The sequence below is a fragment of the Calypte anna genome, chromosome 22 (assembly GCF_003957555.1).
Source record: "Calypte anna isolate BGI_N300 chromosome 22, bCalAnn1_v1.p, whole genome shotgun sequence".
NCBI lineage: Eukaryota > Metazoa > Chordata > Aves > Apodiformes > Trochilidae > Calypte > Calypte anna.
The window spans coordinates 443,109-460,385 of NC_044267.1; the positions used below are offsets into that span (position 1 = coordinate 443,109).

The 17,277-nt window shown below is 57.2% G+C and overlaps 1 protein-coding gene across 7 annotated transcripts in view; it reads left to right on the forward strand.

The window, feature by feature from the left end:
• The window catches only part of ANK1 (ankyrin 1), a 33,373-nt gene that overhangs the window by 7,892 nt on the left and 8,204 nt on the right, over positions 1 to 17,277 (forward strand). For 6 of the 7 annotated variants that reach the window (XM_030464184.1, XM_030464185.1, XM_030464187.1 and 3 more), the window contains exons 3-38: positions 2,430 to 2,528; positions 3,579 to 3,677; positions 4,231 to 4,329; positions 4,442 to 4,627; positions 4,766 to 4,864; positions 5,421 to 5,519; positions 5,934 to 6,032; positions 6,434 to 6,631; positions 6,723 to 6,821; positions 6,978 to 7,076; positions 7,307 to 7,405; positions 7,586 to 7,783; positions 7,945 to 8,043; positions 8,137 to 8,235; positions 9,200 to 9,397; positions 9,591 to 9,689; positions 10,090 to 10,188; positions 10,431 to 10,529; positions 10,634 to 10,726; positions 10,921 to 10,993; positions 11,362 to 11,385; positions 12,260 to 12,362; positions 12,588 to 12,735; positions 12,962 to 13,059; positions 13,150 to 13,374; positions 13,653 to 13,807; positions 13,908 to 14,119; positions 14,229 to 14,433; positions 14,608 to 14,704; positions 15,069 to 15,297; positions 15,435 to 15,560; positions 15,661 to 15,780; positions 15,996 to 16,080; positions 16,318 to 16,392; positions 16,657 to 16,788; positions 16,954 to 17,100. In XM_030464184.1, coding sequence (XP_030320044.1) covers positions 2,430 to 2,528; positions 3,579 to 3,677; positions 4,231 to 4,329; positions 4,442 to 4,627; positions 4,766 to 4,864; positions 5,421 to 5,519; positions 5,934 to 6,032; positions 6,434 to 6,631; positions 6,723 to 6,821; positions 6,978 to 7,076; positions 7,307 to 7,405; positions 7,586 to 7,783; positions 7,945 to 8,043; positions 8,137 to 8,235; positions 9,200 to 9,397; positions 9,591 to 9,689; positions 10,090 to 10,188; positions 10,431 to 10,529; positions 10,634 to 10,726; positions 10,921 to 10,993; positions 11,362 to 11,385; positions 12,260 to 12,362; positions 12,588 to 12,735; positions 12,962 to 13,059; positions 13,150 to 13,374; positions 13,653 to 13,807; positions 13,908 to 14,119; positions 14,229 to 14,433; positions 14,608 to 14,704; positions 15,069 to 15,297; positions 15,435 to 15,560; positions 15,661 to 15,780; positions 15,996 to 16,080; positions 16,318 to 16,392; positions 16,657 to 16,788; positions 16,954 to 17,100 — 4,513 coding nt within the window. The remainder of the gene's footprint in view (positions 1 to 2,429; positions 2,529 to 3,578; positions 3,678 to 4,230; positions 4,330 to 4,441; positions 4,628 to 4,765; positions 4,865 to 5,420; positions 5,520 to 5,933; positions 6,033 to 6,433; positions 6,632 to 6,722; positions 6,822 to 6,977; positions 7,077 to 7,306; positions 7,406 to 7,585; positions 7,784 to 7,944; positions 8,044 to 8,136; positions 8,236 to 9,199; positions 9,398 to 9,590; positions 9,690 to 10,089; positions 10,189 to 10,430; positions 10,530 to 10,633; positions 10,727 to 10,920; positions 10,994 to 11,361; positions 11,386 to 12,259; positions 12,363 to 12,587; positions 12,736 to 12,961; positions 13,060 to 13,149; positions 13,375 to 13,652; positions 13,808 to 13,907; positions 14,120 to 14,228; positions 14,434 to 14,607; positions 14,705 to 15,068; positions 15,298 to 15,434; positions 15,561 to 15,660; positions 15,781 to 15,995; positions 16,081 to 16,317; positions 16,393 to 16,656; positions 16,789 to 16,953; positions 17,101 to 17,277) is intronic. The other variant, XM_030464183.1, reaches the window with a different exon arrangement.

Below are 17,277 nucleotides of genomic sequence, written 5' to 3' on the forward strand. Positions count from 1 at the left end.
GGTGTGCCTGGCTCCTGGTGAATCATAGAATCATAGAATTGGCTGGGTTGGAAGGGACCTCAGAGATCATCGAGTCCAACCCTTGAACCACTGTTGCAGTTGCTAGACCATGGCACTGAGTGCCACATCCAGTCTCTTTTTAAATATCTCCAGGGATGGAGAATAAAAGCATGCAGGGGTGGCACAGAGGGGTGTTATGTTAGGTGGAGTGCTGAGGTGATGCTGCTCTGCAGAGCTGATGCCCAGGACCAGTCTTTGGGGCAGGGAGGGCAGCAATAGTGTGGATGTAGTTCTGGGGAGCCTGGCAGTGCTGGCTGAAGTGTAGCAAAGGGCATTAGCAGGTAAGCTGAGAGGGATGTCTGAGGCTCCTTTAGGGTGATAAACAATTGGGACAGCTGGAAGGGGCTCATTTCTAATGACAAGCCTAAAAGCAGAGGGAGGATTTCTGTGTCTGCTGCTGCTTTACCTCTCTAGTGCAGAGGAATACATGGTTCTGGAGAGGACTCTGCAAAGAATTAAAGCAAGACACCCAGCCACAAGCTCTAGATGGTGGCTTTGAACCACCCACTTCCCCACCCAGAGAGCCAGTCATTCATCAGCTCTCTCCACTGACTGGCTGTCAGTCCCGTTTCCAGACATTTCTGATGCTGGTGGGGGGATATAACACCTTGATGGAAGCACGTAGCTGCATCAGTATGAGACACTTCTCTTAGTGATGTCTTTGCACTGGTTCCTGCCATCTCCCTGAGGTTAGATGGCACTTTGGGGTTTCCTTCTGAGGAATATCAGACCTGTGGGAAAGGTCCAACCTCACATGTCCTGTATCAAATGAAGAGGGATATATGTGGTCAGACCTATCCCACAGGCCCTGTATTCTTACTCAAGTGCAGAGACCTTGACATGCCATCTGATCTTCATCCCACTGATTTCATCCCCTTCATTGCTGCCATCTGCATCAAGTGTCTTCATCATCCATTGTTCTCATGTTTCACATTCCTGCATGTTCCCATCTCATCCATGGGGAGCTGGAGGCCTGAAGATGAGCTGCAACAATCTTCACCAAGAGGGAACAGCACTGTGCTGGCACATGGGAGCCAGGAGAGCTGTTGGGTGGCTGGTCACAGCTATGGTGGGTTGTCCAGGTCAGGGCTCAGCTTTGGTCTGGTGCAAAGCCTCTCCTTTTGTGGTTTTCTGTAGGGCTGCATTTGTAGCATTGACAGCCAGCAACCAGGATTTCTGGGAAGCATCAACAGCACTTATTGAGGGGGATACAGCACCTCTCAATCTGAGCACACCCTGTGGCAGTTTTAGGTCAGAGGAGCTGTCAAACCAAAGCAAATGTGCAAACCAACCTGTACTGTTCCTGGAGCAGAAATATCAATGGGCCACTGGGAAATTACCTTCTGCAAACACTGTGTAAAGCCAAAGAATAATTATTCCTCACAGGTTTTCAGCACTCCAAAGGTTATTTACGAATCCCTCATGTAAAAGGGCATGGTGCTGAGGAGAGCAACTGGGCGCCTGTGGCCTCACACTCCAGGAGTTTGCTGTGTGAGTGGAACCAAGAAAAGGTGTGTGTGTGCCTGTGGCCACATACCCAGTGTGTGGGTGCACAGAGATGAGGGTGTCAGTGAGCAGACGGAGTTGTGTAGATGTGTCTTACTCAAAGAAGCTTGGCTTGACCCAGGGGATGGGCTCAGTGCAGCCAGGCCTGGCTGGGGAGCATTTCCTTTTCTGGTTGAGTTCTGTAGATGTTGCAGCATTCCCACTTCATTTACCCCTAGAAGCAGGAATTTTGTGCTTGAGGCTCTAGGGGACTTTGGAGCTTGTGTGCTGAGGATGCTTGTGGATTTTTAGGTTTTTGCTCTTTGTGCTGTAATCAGAGTTGAGCAAAAGAATCTGTGACTCTTCAACTATGATACCGGATAGCTGGTGCTTTGAGTGAGAGAGGATATTTTATATTCCCCTACCTATGTTCTAGTGGGAATGAAGCAATTCTGTGAAGTGACCTTCTAGTGCTTACAGAAGCCAAAACAGATGGTTGAAAGGTGGAGAATTTGGGCAGGACTGTGTGCTCCTGGGGAGCTGGTATCTCTCTGCCACATGACAGCATTACGTAGGGGTGAGTAAACATAGTGCTTCCACCTGGAGAAGTGAGGAACAAGGGAAGTTTGCCTTGTGCAGAATAAGTAACATCTGAAACTGTCTGCAAGTATTTAACCTCTTTGCCAGCAAATATCCCAACCCTTTGGTTCACATCTGCAAAGCAGAACACAGTGTCAGAAATAATGGAGCACAAGCTGTCTTAGCAGCCTCTTGTGTGCTGACTGGCCCGACACATCCTGCTGACAGCCCAGGGATGCTACAAGGACATCCTGGGGAGCCCCAGCAGGTGATTAATGCCCCTCTCCCATTTTTGCTCCTTCCAGAATGGGCTGAACGCCTTGCACCTGGCCTCCAAGGAGGGCCACGTGAAAATGGTGGTGGAGCTGCTGCACAAGGAGATTGTTTTGGAAACAACGACCAAGGTAAGGACAAGGGAGCTTGGTCACATTATTCATGTCTCCCTCCCTCCTTTCCTTCTCCCTCCCTCCACACCCTGCCATTGCTGCCAGACACAGCAGCAGCAGCTGAGCTGTGAATCACACTGATTGCTCAGCCCCTGGAAAGGCTGTGCTGCTGGGCTGAGCCCTGGGGACCAGGCTCTGATTTCACCACTGTCAAAGCCATGCTGGGCACCTCCATGTGGGTGGGAAAATCCTCTCCACCCTTTGGGTCCATGGGGGCCACTGTCAGCTCAAGAGGGGATTAACAGAAGACACAACATGAGCTAGTGCTGTCTGCACTCCCATCTCCTCCTGGCCCCAGAGCAGCCCCTGCTTGCTGCAGCACTGAGATGTCCTTGGTACCACTGTCACAAGCCTGGAGAGCTCTGGTGCTCTGTAAATAACCTGTCATTCTCTCCTTGCATCACCGGGGAGGGTGTGGTTCTTGCTCTGTGACAAATGAGGACAGTGTGATGGAGCAGGGCTGACAAATGAGCATCCTCCAGCACACTGTGAGAGCAGGAGGGGGCCTGGGTGACACCACCAGTGCTCTGGCAGGGCTCAGGCCATGGAGTAGAGCCTGGTGATCTGCCACCCCACCCAAAGGCACAAGTCAGAAGAGCCTGTGTCTGCATTTTCCAGCCTGCTTACCATCCCTGAGCTCTGCTGGGATGCCTTGCCTATCAGAGCACAAGCTCCAGTTTTGCCTGAAGGCTTCCAGCTCAGCTCCCCCCTCCTCCCTCCCCTCCTCAGCTCTCAGTGCTGGATCCACTGAGCCTGACAATGCATACAGCTCTTGCTGCCAGTGACTTCATGCAGAAGATGAAATCACTCTCTTCCCTGGCCAGCAAACGTGAAGGTGTCTGCCTGCTCTGTAGTAGGGATGGGGCACAGAGCAAGAGCTGTACAGCCCCACAGGCTTCCCCTGGCCAGCTGCTCCATTTGCACGTGTGTTAGCACATGTCAGAACCATCTTTCCCTGGCATCCTGGGCTGCTCCAGTCCCTGAGCTCTGCTCCGTGATGTCTTTCAGAAAGGAAACACAGCCCTGCACATCGCTGCCCTGGCTGGACAACAGGATGTGGTCCGGGAACTCGTGAACTATGGAGCCAATGTCAATGCACAGTCACAGGTAGAGTAACCAGGGCTGGGATGAGCAGAACACCCAGCATGCCAAATGGTGGGTTCCCTCATGGGGAGAACTGTGCCAGGCAGGGACATTTCAGCAGCTCTTTACAGTTTCTCTCTGGTCCTGTTCAGGGGTGGAGGCTGCTCTGCCAGACCCCTGAAAGAAGAGTGGTGGGGAGGGAATCCTGAGGAACATGGAGTGACCAACATGATCTCTCTGCTGAGGGGTCCAGGCCAGCACACACAAGCATGCTGAACTTCTCTTGGGAGAATTAAGGGACGATGCTCCCTGAAGCAAGAGAACATAGTGGCAGTGTCTCCTGGGCTGACCATTGCTGTGAAGCATCCTCTGTTTTTTTCTGAATGTGGGGAGCCCTGGGATCCAGCTCTCTAGAATTACTCCACTGATGGCAATGTTTTCCTTTTCCCCACTCACACTGTGCATGCTTTTGCCCCAGTTCAATGTGTGTGTGTGTGTGTTAATGGGGTGTAGGTCTGCAAGGAGCCCAGAAACTTGAGAAAGAGTTGTGTTGATGTGCACAACCCTGTGTTTGCAGAAAGGCTTCACACCCCTCTACATGGCAGCACAGGAAAACCACCTAGAAGTTGTCAAGTTCTTGCTGGAAAATGGAGCCAACCAGAATGTAGCCACAGAGGTGAGATCCTTGGGAAGGGTCTAGGGCCCTGTCTGTTGGGGCTGCTGTTGGATGTGCCGGGTACTTCCGTGGCTCCTTGGCTCTCCCCCTCTCACCTGCCTCTCCTTGGCAGGATGGCTTCACACCACTAGCTGTGGCTCTGCAGCAAGGGCATGAGAACGTGGTTGCTCACCTTATAAACTATGGGACAAAGGGTAAGGTTCGCCTGCCTGCCCTGCACATTGCAGCCCGCAACGATGACACCCGCACAGCTGCTGTGCTGCTGCAGAACGACCCCAATGCTGATGTCCTCTCCAAGGTATGTTGTTTTCTTATCCCATTTCTGGGAGCTTTCCCATGTCCCCAGGAAGAACAGCAGCTTGGTATGCTGTATTTATACGTCCTTTCATCAGGGACCACGTGTATGGCTGGGCTGATCCCTCCTTCTTTCCCCTAGACTGGATTTACCCCCTTGCACATTGCAGCCCACTATGAGAATCTCAGTGTGGCCCAGTTACTGCTGAACCGTGGAGCCAGTGTCAACTTCACACCCCAGGTGAGTGCACAGTGGAGAGGCTGCTGGGGCTGGTACTGCTCCAGCAACAAGAGGAGGATGCTGTGCTGGGTATACTGGTGAGATGAGACCACACAGAAGGTAGCACACTTGATGCTTGTCTGGGGAGCTGGCGTTAATAATCAGCATGAACCTTTTCTGCTCTCTCCTCTGGCTGCAGCCAAGCATCCCTGGAAGCTCTTGGACCTTGTGTCCAGGCTGAGGAAAAGCTGGTGCTGTCACTGCAGGGCAGAGCTGATAGCCCCTGCAGTTGGTGTGCCTCTTCCAGACCCAAGGGCACAGCCAAATCCATGAACTGGTGTTTTCCTGCGAGCTTTGTGCAGCTTCTTTCTGCAGCCTTTAGCTGCAGGCAGGAGCAGGTGTTCACCCTCTCTCCCAGCCCTGTCAAATAAGCTGTTTCCCTGCACCACCCCCTGGCAGGGATTTTGCTCTTCCCTGCCCTCTGTCCTTTGTTAGCTCCAGGCTTCCTTGCAACTCCATGGGGGAAAGAGTCCTAGTCGCTGCCTCTAACAGAGCGTCTGCTGTTCCTTCTTGTCAGAACGGGATCACCCCCCTGCACATCGCCTCCCGACGGGGAAATATCATCATGGTGAGGCTGCTGCTGGACCGCGGTGCCCAGATAGAGACAAAGACTAAGGTGAGACAGCTTCTGAATCACCAGCAAGTACAGGGGACATCCCCTCCCCGAGCCCCGCACCTCCAGGGAGCTCTGCTGTGCTGCACTGCTTGGTGCCTGCCCTGTGAACATCTTGCTGAGTGTGGGAGAGAAACTCCTGGGTGCACTAAGGGCACACACCAGGTTTTATGCTGGTACAGGAAAGGAGAGGAGAGGAGAGGAGAGGAGAGGAGAGGAGAGGAGAGGAGAGGAGAGGAGAGGAGAGGAGAGGAGAGGAGAGGAGAGACTGCATGGCCAGTGTGTCCTGGGGGATGAAGCCAGGACCAGTTTTGACTTCTTTTGCACACAAGTCCAAAGCTCCTGTTGCTCTCCTGCCTGAGGGGATCCCGTCCCTTCCTTGCCCCTGCTGAGCATGGGAACCTTCTCTCTCCCCAGGATGAGCTGACTCCTCTCCACTGTGCAGCTCGCAATGGACATGTGCGAATTGCAGAGATCCTGCTGGACCACGGAGCTCCCATTCAAGCCAAAACCAAGGTACCTATAGGACCCAGTGGGCTGCGCTTGGTGCCAGGTCCCAGGGTAGTACCTGGCAGGGGGGTGGGTAAGAAGCTGTACACAGTTGCCAGATGACACCCTTGGCTGGGCTGGGGGTGAATTTTTGGGCTGCCAAGGGGCAAGAAGCTTCTTTACCTCCTCTGTGGCCCTATCTGGAGCCCTTTGCCTGGGGGTTTTCATGCTTCAAAGGGACCAGCCCAGGTATGGGGCTGGCCTGGTGACAGCCTGCCCCCCTGTCTCAGTGAGGGGGTTCAGGCAGTGCCTTGGGGAACATGTCATCCTTCCTGCCCCAGAGCTGTGACCAGGGGAGTGAGGCAGGGGCTGGCTGGGATCCCAGTCCCCTCCTGACCCCTCTCTGAGTCCCTGCTCCGTGGTGGCAGAATGGCTTGTCGCCGATCCACATGGCAGCACAGGGTGATCACCTGGACTGCGTGCGCCTGCTCCTGCAGTACAGTGCAGAGATTGATGACATCACCCTGGACCACCTCACGCCCCTGCACGTGGCTGCACACTGTGGCCACCACCGTGTGGCCAAGCTGCTGGTGGAGAAGGGGGCCAAACCCAACTCCCGAGCCCTGGTGAGTGAGAGGAGGCGAGCAGAACTGGGGCAGGGCAGAGCAAGGGTGTGCTGGCAAATGACTGTCTGTCTGTCTGTCTGTCTGTCTGCAGAATGGCTTCACACCCCTCCACATTGCCTGCAAGAAGAACCACATCCGGGTGATGGAGCTGCTGCTGAAGACAGGGGCCTCTATTGATGCTGTCACGGAGGTAGGTGTGCTGCAGCCCAGCCCCTCTCCTGATGCTGCCTGTGCTGGGCAGGCAGAGCTGCAGGGGATGGTGGTCCTGTTGCCTCTGCTGGTCCCCAAGCACCTTATTCCTAGTGGCTCAAATCTCTTGGCAGCTCAGACTGCTTTCTCTCCACAGTCAGGCCTGACTCCCCTGCATGTGGCTGCCTTCATGGGGCACCTGCCCATTGTCAAGACCTTGCTGCAGCGTGGAGCCTCTCCTAATGTCTCCAATGTGGTGAGTCCCAACCCTGGCTGGGGGAACTCAGCATGGCAGGAGGTGGGGATTGCCTAAGTCATGCTCTTTCTGCTCTCCTGAGCAATCCCCCTGCTTCATGCAGGCAGAAGGAAGCAGTGAGGGCTAGGTTAGGTTGTGGGCACTGCTCTCCTGTGCTCAGAGCAGAGAAATGACTGCAGAAAGGCAGATCCTCTCCTACCCCTCACGGCTTTATCTCATTCTTGATGCAGAAAGTGGAGACACCCCTACACATGGCAGCCAGAGCTGGACACATGGATGTGGCAAAGTACCTGCTGCAGAACAAAGCCAAAGCCAACGCCAAGGCCAAGGTAGGTGCAGACAGTCCAGCTCCAGAAGCAGTTGATGCTGATTACTTTGCTTTCTCCTGTCCAGACCCCAGCGTGACAGGGCCTGTGCAACAGCAGGAGCAGGGACATGGCATGCCTTTGGCATGGCAACTGAGGGACTGGTCTAGGACTGCCGAAACATCTTCTCTGCCTCCCACACAGGATGACCAGACTCCTCTGCACTGTGCTGCACGGATTGGCCACACGGGCATGGTCAAATTGCTGCTGGAGAACAACGCCAACCCCAACCTGGCCACAACAGCAGGGCACACTCCTCTGCACATCACTGCCAGAGAGGGGCACGTGGACACGGCCCTGGCCCTGCTGGAGAAGGGGGCCTCGCAGACCTGCATGACAAAGGTAGACTGCTGTGCCACTGGCCCTGAAAGTGTGACCCGGCTGGGCAGGCTGGTGGCAGTGTCCCTGTGACAGCAGGGGCAGCCTCCTCCTGTGCCACAGCATGTGCCAGTGCTCTTCTTCTCATCCCTGGACGCCCTGTGATGGGCTGCCTTTCTCCTCAGAAAGGATTCACCCCTCTCCACGTTGCAGCCAAGTATGGGAAGGTGGATGTGGCAGAGCTGCTGCTGGCACACGAAGCTCACCCCAATGCAGCAGGGAAGGTGAGTGCTGCTCCTGCAGCAGTGGGAGGAATGGTGTGGTGTGGTGCAGGGACAGTCTCCCACTCACTGGTGTCTACCCTCTCCCCTCTCCAGAACGGCCTGACCCCACTGCACGTGGCTGTGCACCACAACAACCTGGAGATCGTCAAGCTGCTGCTTCCCAAGGGGAGCTCCCCGCACAGCTCAGCCTGGGTGAGGCTGGACTGGGTGTCCCTGGGGTGTGAGGATGTTTCCTGTGTCCCGTGCATTGCCCCACAACCCTGACACTCAGGGTGCACGAAGGACCCTCTGCACCCACCTCTCCCTTGCACCAGCACCTGCCGGGCGGCCTCCCTGTTCCCGCAGACGGGCTGTGACAGGGACAGTGCCTGCCGTCAGCCTTGTGGCTGTTGCTTGGGGATATGTTTCCATGGCAAGCCCTGCGGAGCAGCGCTCCTGTCTGGCAGTTTGGGAAACCACACACGAATGTTTGCAGGCAGCAGTGAGTCAGAAACCCACGGGCTGGCGAGAGTCGCCCCGCCCTGCCTGAGCGTGGGGAGCATCCCCCCGAAACGCAGCCTGGAGCCCCGGCTCCCGCACTCTTTGCAGCGGTTTTACCCTCAGAACAGACATCGAACTGGTGGTGATGGTGCTCCCAGCCCTGCCGGGTGGGCATGGGGCACACCGGTCCCACCGCCATCCCCCGCGCTCTGCCTCACCGCCGCCATCACCCGGGCACAGGGTGCCTGCTGGCTGCCAGCTGCTCCGCGCCGCCAGTGCTCGGGTGCCTGCAGTCCCTGCCTGAATACCAACCCTGCACACTGCGCCTTCTGCTCCTCAGCCAGACACGTTCTGGAGGTGTCTGTCTGCCCTGGCCTCTTGCAGCCCCAGGTGGCCAAATGCTGCTGCAGAAATTCAAGTGTGGAAAACTCCAGGACGGGTGATGCCAGGCGAATGTGAAGCAGGAGGTCTTTGAAACCCCTGCGTCGCCTGAGCTTGGCCACAGCACCAGGGCTAGTTGCTATCAGGGAGATGGTTCTGGTGTGAACCTGTGTCCCTGAGCTCTGGAGGTGACTAGGAAGGGCAGGCTTAGCCTGGAGAGGCAAGGTGGCACACTCTGTCCCTGCTGGTCTGCTCAGCAGGGGCTGAGCACTGCAATGAGTCTCTCTCCCCGCAGAATGGGTACAGCCCCCTGCACATTGCAGCCAAGCAGAACCAGATGGAGGTGGCCAGCAGCTTGCTGCAGTACGGGGCTTCTGCGAATGCTGAGTCTGTGCAGGGAGTCACCCCCCTGCACCTGGCCTCCCAGGAGGGGCACACGGACATGGTGGCACTGCTGTTCTCCAAACAAGCCAATGGCGACCTCGGCAACAAGGTAAGTTGTCCCTGTTCATGCTGCCAGGCTGGACGTGACCAGCTGGCAGGGACCGGCAGACAGGGTGGTGTCCAGCAGTGTGCTGGCCAAGTGTACAGTGTAATTTGCCAGGATGGAAACCTGACTTAGAGTCCTCACTGGCAGAGCTGCAGTGATGGCCTTGTCACTGTGCTGACACCTCCTCTGTTTGCAGAGTGGTCTAACTCCTCTTCATCTTGTGGCCCAAGAGGGACATGTTCTGGTTGCTGATGTTCTGGTGAAACATGGAGTCACAGTGGATGCAACAACCAGGGTAAAGTCCAGCATTTCCCCTGGCTGTGGTGAAAAACATGGGGGAACTACCTGTAGACTTGCTCTAGGAGGACCATTGCTTTTGGTTTTCTTTGTGCAAGATTCTCCCCTCACAAGCATCCTTACCATCTTGTCTGTGTCTTGGGGACTCTTTCTCCACTTGCCCACACATCCCTGAAGGAATGATTCTTGCCTGCTCCAACAGCTCACCCCTGTACCCCTGGACACAATGTGGTGTGGTCTGCAGCATAACTTCTGCCCTGGTCCTGGGCTCTCAGGCAGCACCCACATGTGTCCCCTGTCCTTCAGCCATAGGGGCTTCTGGATGGGATGAATATACCCAAGCTGAAAGGCCAGGAAACACTACCAAGGGCAAGCTGAGACCTGATCTTGTCTTTCAGATGGGCTACACCCCGCTGCACGTGGCCAGCCACTATGGGAACATCAAGCTGGTGAAGTTCTTGCTGCAGCACCAGGCTGATGTCAATGCCAAGACTAAGGTATGGAGATATTCTGTGGTCCTAGGACTCCTCTGCCCTAGGCAATATTATTCAAGTTGATGGGGAAGGCTTGACGTCCCTTGCTGGGCAAGTGCTGGGTTCTGCAGAGCCCCTTATTTACCCTGGGAAGGTGGGTGCAGCCCTTGTGCTCCAGACATAAAGCACAGTGTGAGACCTGGGGGTGTTTCTGGGGCAGCAGAGTCCCAGAACTGACTGCAGCCCTCTGTGTGTGTCCCCTGCAGCTGGGCTACACCCCTCTGCACCAGGCAGCTCAGCAGGGCCACACGGATGTGGTGACACTGCTGCTGAAGCACGGGGCCTCTCCCAACGAGATCAGCACAGTGAGTATGGGGCTCACGAGTACCTCTTGGCCCTGTGGTGAGCTTGGCCACCTGCCTGTGCTGCCCCATGGCTGCTGCTCACCCAGACCCTCTGTCCTGCACAGAATGGCACCACTCCCCTGGCCATCGCAAAGCGGCTGGGCTACATTTCTGTCACAGATGTCCTCAAGATTGTCACAGAGGAAACTGACATCCCGGTGAGCCCCTGGGGACTGGAAGCAGGACCCCATGGAGGAGGGCTGGGGCTGGGAGCAGCCAGGCTGGGTCTGCTGGGTGCAGCTGGGCAGGGTCAGTGCTGGTAGTGGGGTCCCTAGCCTGGGCATGAGGATGGGGCTGCAGGTAGCTGCACAGCAACGGGTTGGCCTCCTCTGACTTTACTCTGCTTCCACAGTCAGTGGGTGACAAGCACCGCATGAGCTTCCCGGAGACTGTAGATGAGATTCTGGACGTGTCAGAGGATGAAGGTGAGGGGCTGGAACTGGGTTGCACCATCCCAGAGATCTGGCTGAGCCAGTGTGGCAGGCAGCAGTCCCAGGCATGGCCACTGGTGGTCCTGCCAGACAGTCTGGGGGAGCTGTGTGGCCCTACAGTGTTCTTGTGGAGAGGATGAGGGGAGCCCAGCAGATTTCTGGGGTGGCACCGCCTGGCTTGGGTGCTTCCCTGCACTGTGCAGGAGGGATGTGCCTGGAGCCAGAGTGCAGGAGCCCTCGGGCATGTGGAGTCCCCACCGTGCCCTGCTCTGCTGGGTGGTATCAGATCCCAGCCCAGCTGCAGCTGGTCTGCTCTCCTCCTTCCCACCAAGACCTCACTTTTGACTCTTCTTACTTTGCAGGCACTGCTCATGTCACAGTAATGGGTATGAAATGTGTCCCCCTGCCCCAGCTCAATGGCCCATTTCACCCCATGGCCACTAACCATCTGCTCCCCACCTCCATCTGCTGAGCCCTGCTGCTGGGTTGGTGACATCCGCCCTGCCCATCCATGTCCGTGCTGCTTGCTGTGGTGTGACTGCATGAACAGGGACTTCCCCCACTGTGGGGGAGCCCTGGATCCCTGTCTGCCCTAGGCCCCGTCCCCAGTTCTGTGACAAACTCCAGTTCCCCTCCACAACTGCCCCATGCCATGCTGGCCAAGACAGGGCTAAACCTGAGGGGATGAACTTGAGGGTCTCTGTGCTGCTATGATCCCCTCTCTTGTTGCTGGGGCTCTCTCCCAGCTTTGGGTGGTGCTGGACTCTTTCCTGTAGGGCACTGGTGAGATCTGAACCCTGGTGAGACCCTTAGCAGGTGCTAATAGGTCCAGCAGGCAGTGCTGGCCGAGCTTGTGCCTCCAGGTGGAGGTGTGTGGATACACTCAGGGCATCCTTCCCATGTCCCCAGGCCTGCCTACACTCCTGTCCCCAGAGTCTGATGGCAGAGTGTCCCTAGCAGGCCCTGCTCTGTGCTTGGAGTGGTGGAAAAGGGGTCAGCTATCATCTGAGGCTCCTGATAGCTACCACATCTCCTGTCTCTGACCCACAGTGTGGTCCTTGCCCCTGCCAGCAGACCCCACCTGGCCCTGGGCAAAGCTGCCCCATGGCTCTCTGAGGCCCAGGGGACAAGTGTGTGTGGCCAACATTGGGAGCAGAGATAAGCTCTGGCTTCAGCCCTGAGAAGGGATGGAGAGAGGGGCTGGATGTCTGTGCTCCCTTGTCCTGCCTCTCTGCATGCTGAACCAGCTCTTGGTTTCAGAGGAGGAGCTGGCTGCACCGAAGCCCAGGACACCTGATTCCAGGGACCAGGAGAGGAAGAGGGAGATGCTGGAATTTGTGACCACAACAATGCTGGAGCAAATGTAAGAGGCACTGGATAGTGGGGAGGGAGCATGTACCCCTGTATGATCACAGTCCCCATTGGCTGGCATAGCAGGCAAAGCTGGTCCGTGTTGTTCCTGCATCAGAACATGGGGCTGCTGCTGAGTTTACCTTCATCCAGCAGCCCTGGGACTCCCTGGGGACAGTCTGGGGCTGTGGGGCTCAGACCTGCCACTTCAGAGGGCGTCACTGTCCTCTCCTGCCAGGGTGGAGTCTCCAGCTGTCCTGCAAGTCCCCTGCGTCCCACCTGAGACTGTGGTGACCAGAGCAGAGGAGACTGAGCAGGTAGGACCTGTGGAGACAGAAGCTGAGCAAGTCAGCCTGCTGCATGCACCCTCGGTGTCCCCGCAGGAGGTGAGCATGAGACACAGCCTGCTGCAGCCCCCAGAGGCACCCCCTGCCCAGAGCACCCCCTCCATCCCCCGTTGCCAACTGACCCAAAACATGGGGTGGGTGGTGCGAATGACCATGGGGGTACAGGACTGTCGAGGGTGGGCTGTGAGATTGTGGAGGAGTGGGCAAGCTCAGTATCCCCAGATGGGATACTGTGCCCACAGAGGCTCTTCTGTGCCTTACACAGCCCTCCAAGGAGTTCGATGAGGATTCCCTGATCCCCAGCAGCCCAGCCACTGAGACCTCAGATAACATCAGCCCGGTGGCCAGCCCTGTGCACACGGGGTGAGTGCCCAGCCCACACAGTACCTTCCTGCTCTGCGTGTGACCTGTCTGCAAGGTGCCTAACTGTGCCCATGCCTCTGCCCATGCCAGGTTTCTGGTGAGCTTCATGGTAGATGCCCGGGGAGGCTCCATGCGGGGCAGCCGGCACCACGGACTGCGTGTGGTCATCCCACCCCGTGCCTGTGCAGCACCGACCCGCATCACCTGCCGCCTGGTGAAACCCCAAAAGCTGCCAGCACCCCCGCCGCTGGCTGAGGAGGAGGGTCTGGCCAGCAGGATCATCGCCCTGGGGCCCGCCGGTGCCCAGTTCCTCAGGTGAGCACAGCTGAGAGCAGAACAGATGGGGCTGCCACACCAGGGCTGTCCCTTAGGACTGGGGATGGATCCAGGCTCCTCCAGAGTCTCTGCCAACCGGGGCAAGAGCTCTGTCCATCTCTGCTTCTGGGAGTCTGGTGCACAGGAGATCCCACCCGCACCTCAGGACGAGTGTGTTCCTGGGGTGGGTCATTCTGGCATAATGAGGGCTGTGCTGTGGTAGGAAACCATGAGCATCCTTGTGGTAGGCACAAGCACCTTTCCTCTGCTGCCCACAGCCCCGTCATTGTGGAGATCCCACACTTTGCTTCCTATGGGCGTGGGGACCGTGAGCTGGTGGTGTTGCGCAGCGAGAACGGCTCCATCTGGAAGGAGCACCGTAACCGCTACGAGGAGAGCTACATGGACCAGCTGCTCAGCGGCATGGATGAGGGTGAGTGCGCCGGGCTGGCGTGGTTAGTGCAGCTTGGAGAGGGTGATGGGGACAGCTGTGGGCTTGGTGTGTGAGCTGGTGGCTGTGCTACCCTTTACAGAGCTGGAGAGCCTGGAGGATCTGGAGAAGAAGAGGGTCTGCCGCATCATCACCACCGACTTCCCTCTCTACTTCGTGGTCATGTCCCGGATCTGCCAAGACTGTGATATGATCGGCCCTGAGGGAGGGTGCTTGAAAAGCACATTGGTGCCCATGGTACAGGCCACCTTCCCAGACACTGCTGTCACCAAGAAAGTGAGGCTGGCCCTGCAGGTGAGCCCTGGAGAGCTCAGCCTGGGCCCAGATGGGCTTCTGCAGGCAGGGGTAGGCAGCAGACCCAGGGAGGGACCAGCCCTGATGCCCCTGTGTGTGCTCCCTGCAGGCACAGCCTGTGCCCGATGAGCTGGTGACAAAGCTGCTGGGGAATCAGGCCACCTTCAGCCCCATCGTCACGGTGGAGCCCCGCCGGAGGAAGTTCCACCGCCCCATCGGCCTCCGCATCCCACTGCCACCCTCCTGGAAGGACAATCCCCGAGACAGTGGTGAGGGTGACACCACCAGCCTCCGCCTGCTCTGCAGCGTGATCGGTGAGGCTGCCAACCCCTCATGCACCAGCAAGCATACTCTCTGGTGGGGATGGTCTAGGCCACTTCGGTGGGATGCATCTCCTAGGAGCTAAGGTCATGATGGTGGAATCATTGGAGGATGCAGACCCCATGCTTATGAAAGGGTAGCATGTTTATTCTCTCTTTCTGCTGCAGGAGGAACAGCCCAAGCCCAGTGGGAAGATATAACAGGCACTACAAAACTGATCTATGAGAACGAGTGTGCTAACTTTACCACCAATGTGTCTGCCAGGTGAGTTCTGAGTTCTGAGATGCGGGACATCTGCTGCTCCTCAGGCCCTTCATGGGAGGCAGCTTGTTGTCAGGAGGATCCTCACACCCCTTTGCTCATTCTGGTGGTGCCCCATTCCTACACTCAGGGCAGTTGTCTCCAGCCTTTAGACCTCCACTCAAGAACCACTTATGACAGCTGGGTGTGCAGAGGGAAGGGGCTGTTCTTTGTGCTTGGGTGGGTCCTCATCACAGATGGGGTGCTCTTGCACGCAGAGCTCCTGGGGCACTCTCTGTGGTGCAGTTTGCTGACAGGGGTGTGTGGCAGCTCTCCTGGTGCCCCTGAGGAACCAGCTTGGCAGCTCCCTGACCTGTGTCCCCCACAGGTTCTGGCTGGCTGACTGCCCACGCACAGCCGAGGCCGTGCACTTCGCCACCATGCTGTACAAGGAGCTGACAGCCGTGCCCTACATGGCCAAATTCGTGGTGTTTGCCAAGATGAACGATGCGCGGGAAGGCCGGCTGCGCTGCTACTGCATGACTGACGACAAGGTTGACAAAACTCTAGAGCAGCATGAAAACTTCACTGAGGTGGCCCGCAGCAGGGACATTGAGGTTCGTCCCCAGCAGTGTGTGTGTCGGGGGGGAGCAGGGAGAGGGCTGCCTAAGCAATGCCAGTGGAGAGGCCTGGGAAGGAGAGCTGGGGCAGCAGCTCTGCACAGGGTCTGAGCCAATTTTTTTCTCCCTGCCAGGTGGTAGAGGGGATGCCTTTGCATGTTGAGCTCTCAGGGAACCTGGTTCCTGTCAAGAAGGGCACTCAGCCTCGCAGCTTCCTCTTCCAGTCCTTCCGGGAGAATCGTCTTGCCATCCCCATCAAGGTAATGAGAGGGGGGGGGGGCTGGGGAGAGGGCTGGGATGCAACTGGAGACCCTGCACCTTCTCTGTGCCAGGCCACCTCACTGGGCTCTTGGTCCTTAGGTTCGGGACAGCAGCCGTGAAGCCAGTGGCTCCCTGTCTTTCTTGCGCAAGGCTATGAAATATGAGGACCTCCAGCATGTTCTCTGCCACCTGAACATCACCATACCACCCTGCACCAAGGTCAGTGTGCGTATCTGGCACCTCTGGGAAAGGCAGAGGGGAGCCATCCCTCCCCAGGTGCAGGTGGCAGCCCTCGCTGTCAGCATTCCTTCCTCAGCTGCTTCACGTGGCCGTGCCATGTTGCTTTGTGGCTGCAGGAGAAGCAGTGGTGCCAGGGCAGGGCTGCTCCCCTCTTTTCAAGCTCTTGACCCCTTGCCTTGTCCCCATTCTTACAGGGAAGTGGCAGTGAGGAGCGGAGGAGGACTCTAACGCCGTTGTCTCTGAGGGAGCGATACAGCATCCTCAGCGAGACAAGTTTCGGTATGCTGCATGCTGGCACTGTTCAAACCTGCTCCACCACAGTGGAGAGGCTGGGCTGACCCTGTGTACTGCACTCGTGGCAGCTTCTCTCTCCCTGAGGGTTTCCTTGCTCCTGCCTGCAGGGCAGCGCTGTGCCTTCAGAGCTGTGAGACCCCCACAACCAGCACCCCTTTCCCCTCCCCACCCCAGGGAAGGGCCTTGTGCAGCTGAAGCTGTGACTCATGCTTCTCTTCTCAGGCTCGCTGAGCAGCACAGACAAGGGAGACCAGAAGATGGTTGATGTAGCAGAACAGCTGGGCCTCAGCTGGGCTGGTGAGTATACACATGACAGATGACATGGGAAGGCTGGAAACACACTGCTTCTCCTTAGCATGAGACTCTACTGTGCTGGACACAGCCAGCCTGGAGCTGTCCCAGCTCCTGGTCCTGCATGTTCTGCTGTGTTCAGCTGTTTGTGACATGGGGCACTCTGTGCTGAGTCTGGCTGAGCCCTTCACAACATCCTTATCCTTCTTGGCTCCAGAGCTGGTGGTGGGTGCTGGACAGTGTGATGTTGACATGCGGTATCTCCCTTAGAGCTGGCACGTGAGCTGCAGTTTGGGGTGGAGGACATCAACCGGATACGTGTGGAGAACCCCAACTCCCTGTTGGAACAGAGCATGGCCTTACTCAACCTCTGGGTCAGCCGTGAGGGCAAGAATGTCAAAAGTGAGTGCCGGTGGTACCTGTGACAGGCTGGCTACACAGAGCAGCTCTCGGGTCACTGCCTGGCTTTTTGCCACTGCTTCCTGCAGACCTGCCCCCAGGAGGGTGTCTGGGGCATGGCTGTGTTCCCCCAGTGACCAGTTTGCTGATACTCACTTCCCCCTTCAGTGGAGAGTCTGTACATGGCGCTGCGGAACATCGACCGCGGTGAGATCGTCAACACGCTGGAGGGCTCTGGCAGGCATAGCCGCAGCCTGAAGAGCAGCTGGAGGTACACAGAGAGAGACTACTCCCTCTCACCATCCCAGATGAATGGTGAGTCCTGGCTTCTGGCAGGGGCTGCAGGAGGGCCCTGGGGGCAGAGTCTGTGCAGACAGATCGAGGCTGATATCTTGCCTGACCAGGATGTGCCAGTAGCCTGCTGGGAGCTCAGTGGGCACGTGGCCTTGCTCACAGACATGGCCTCTTCACTGGGGCTTATGCTGCAGGAAG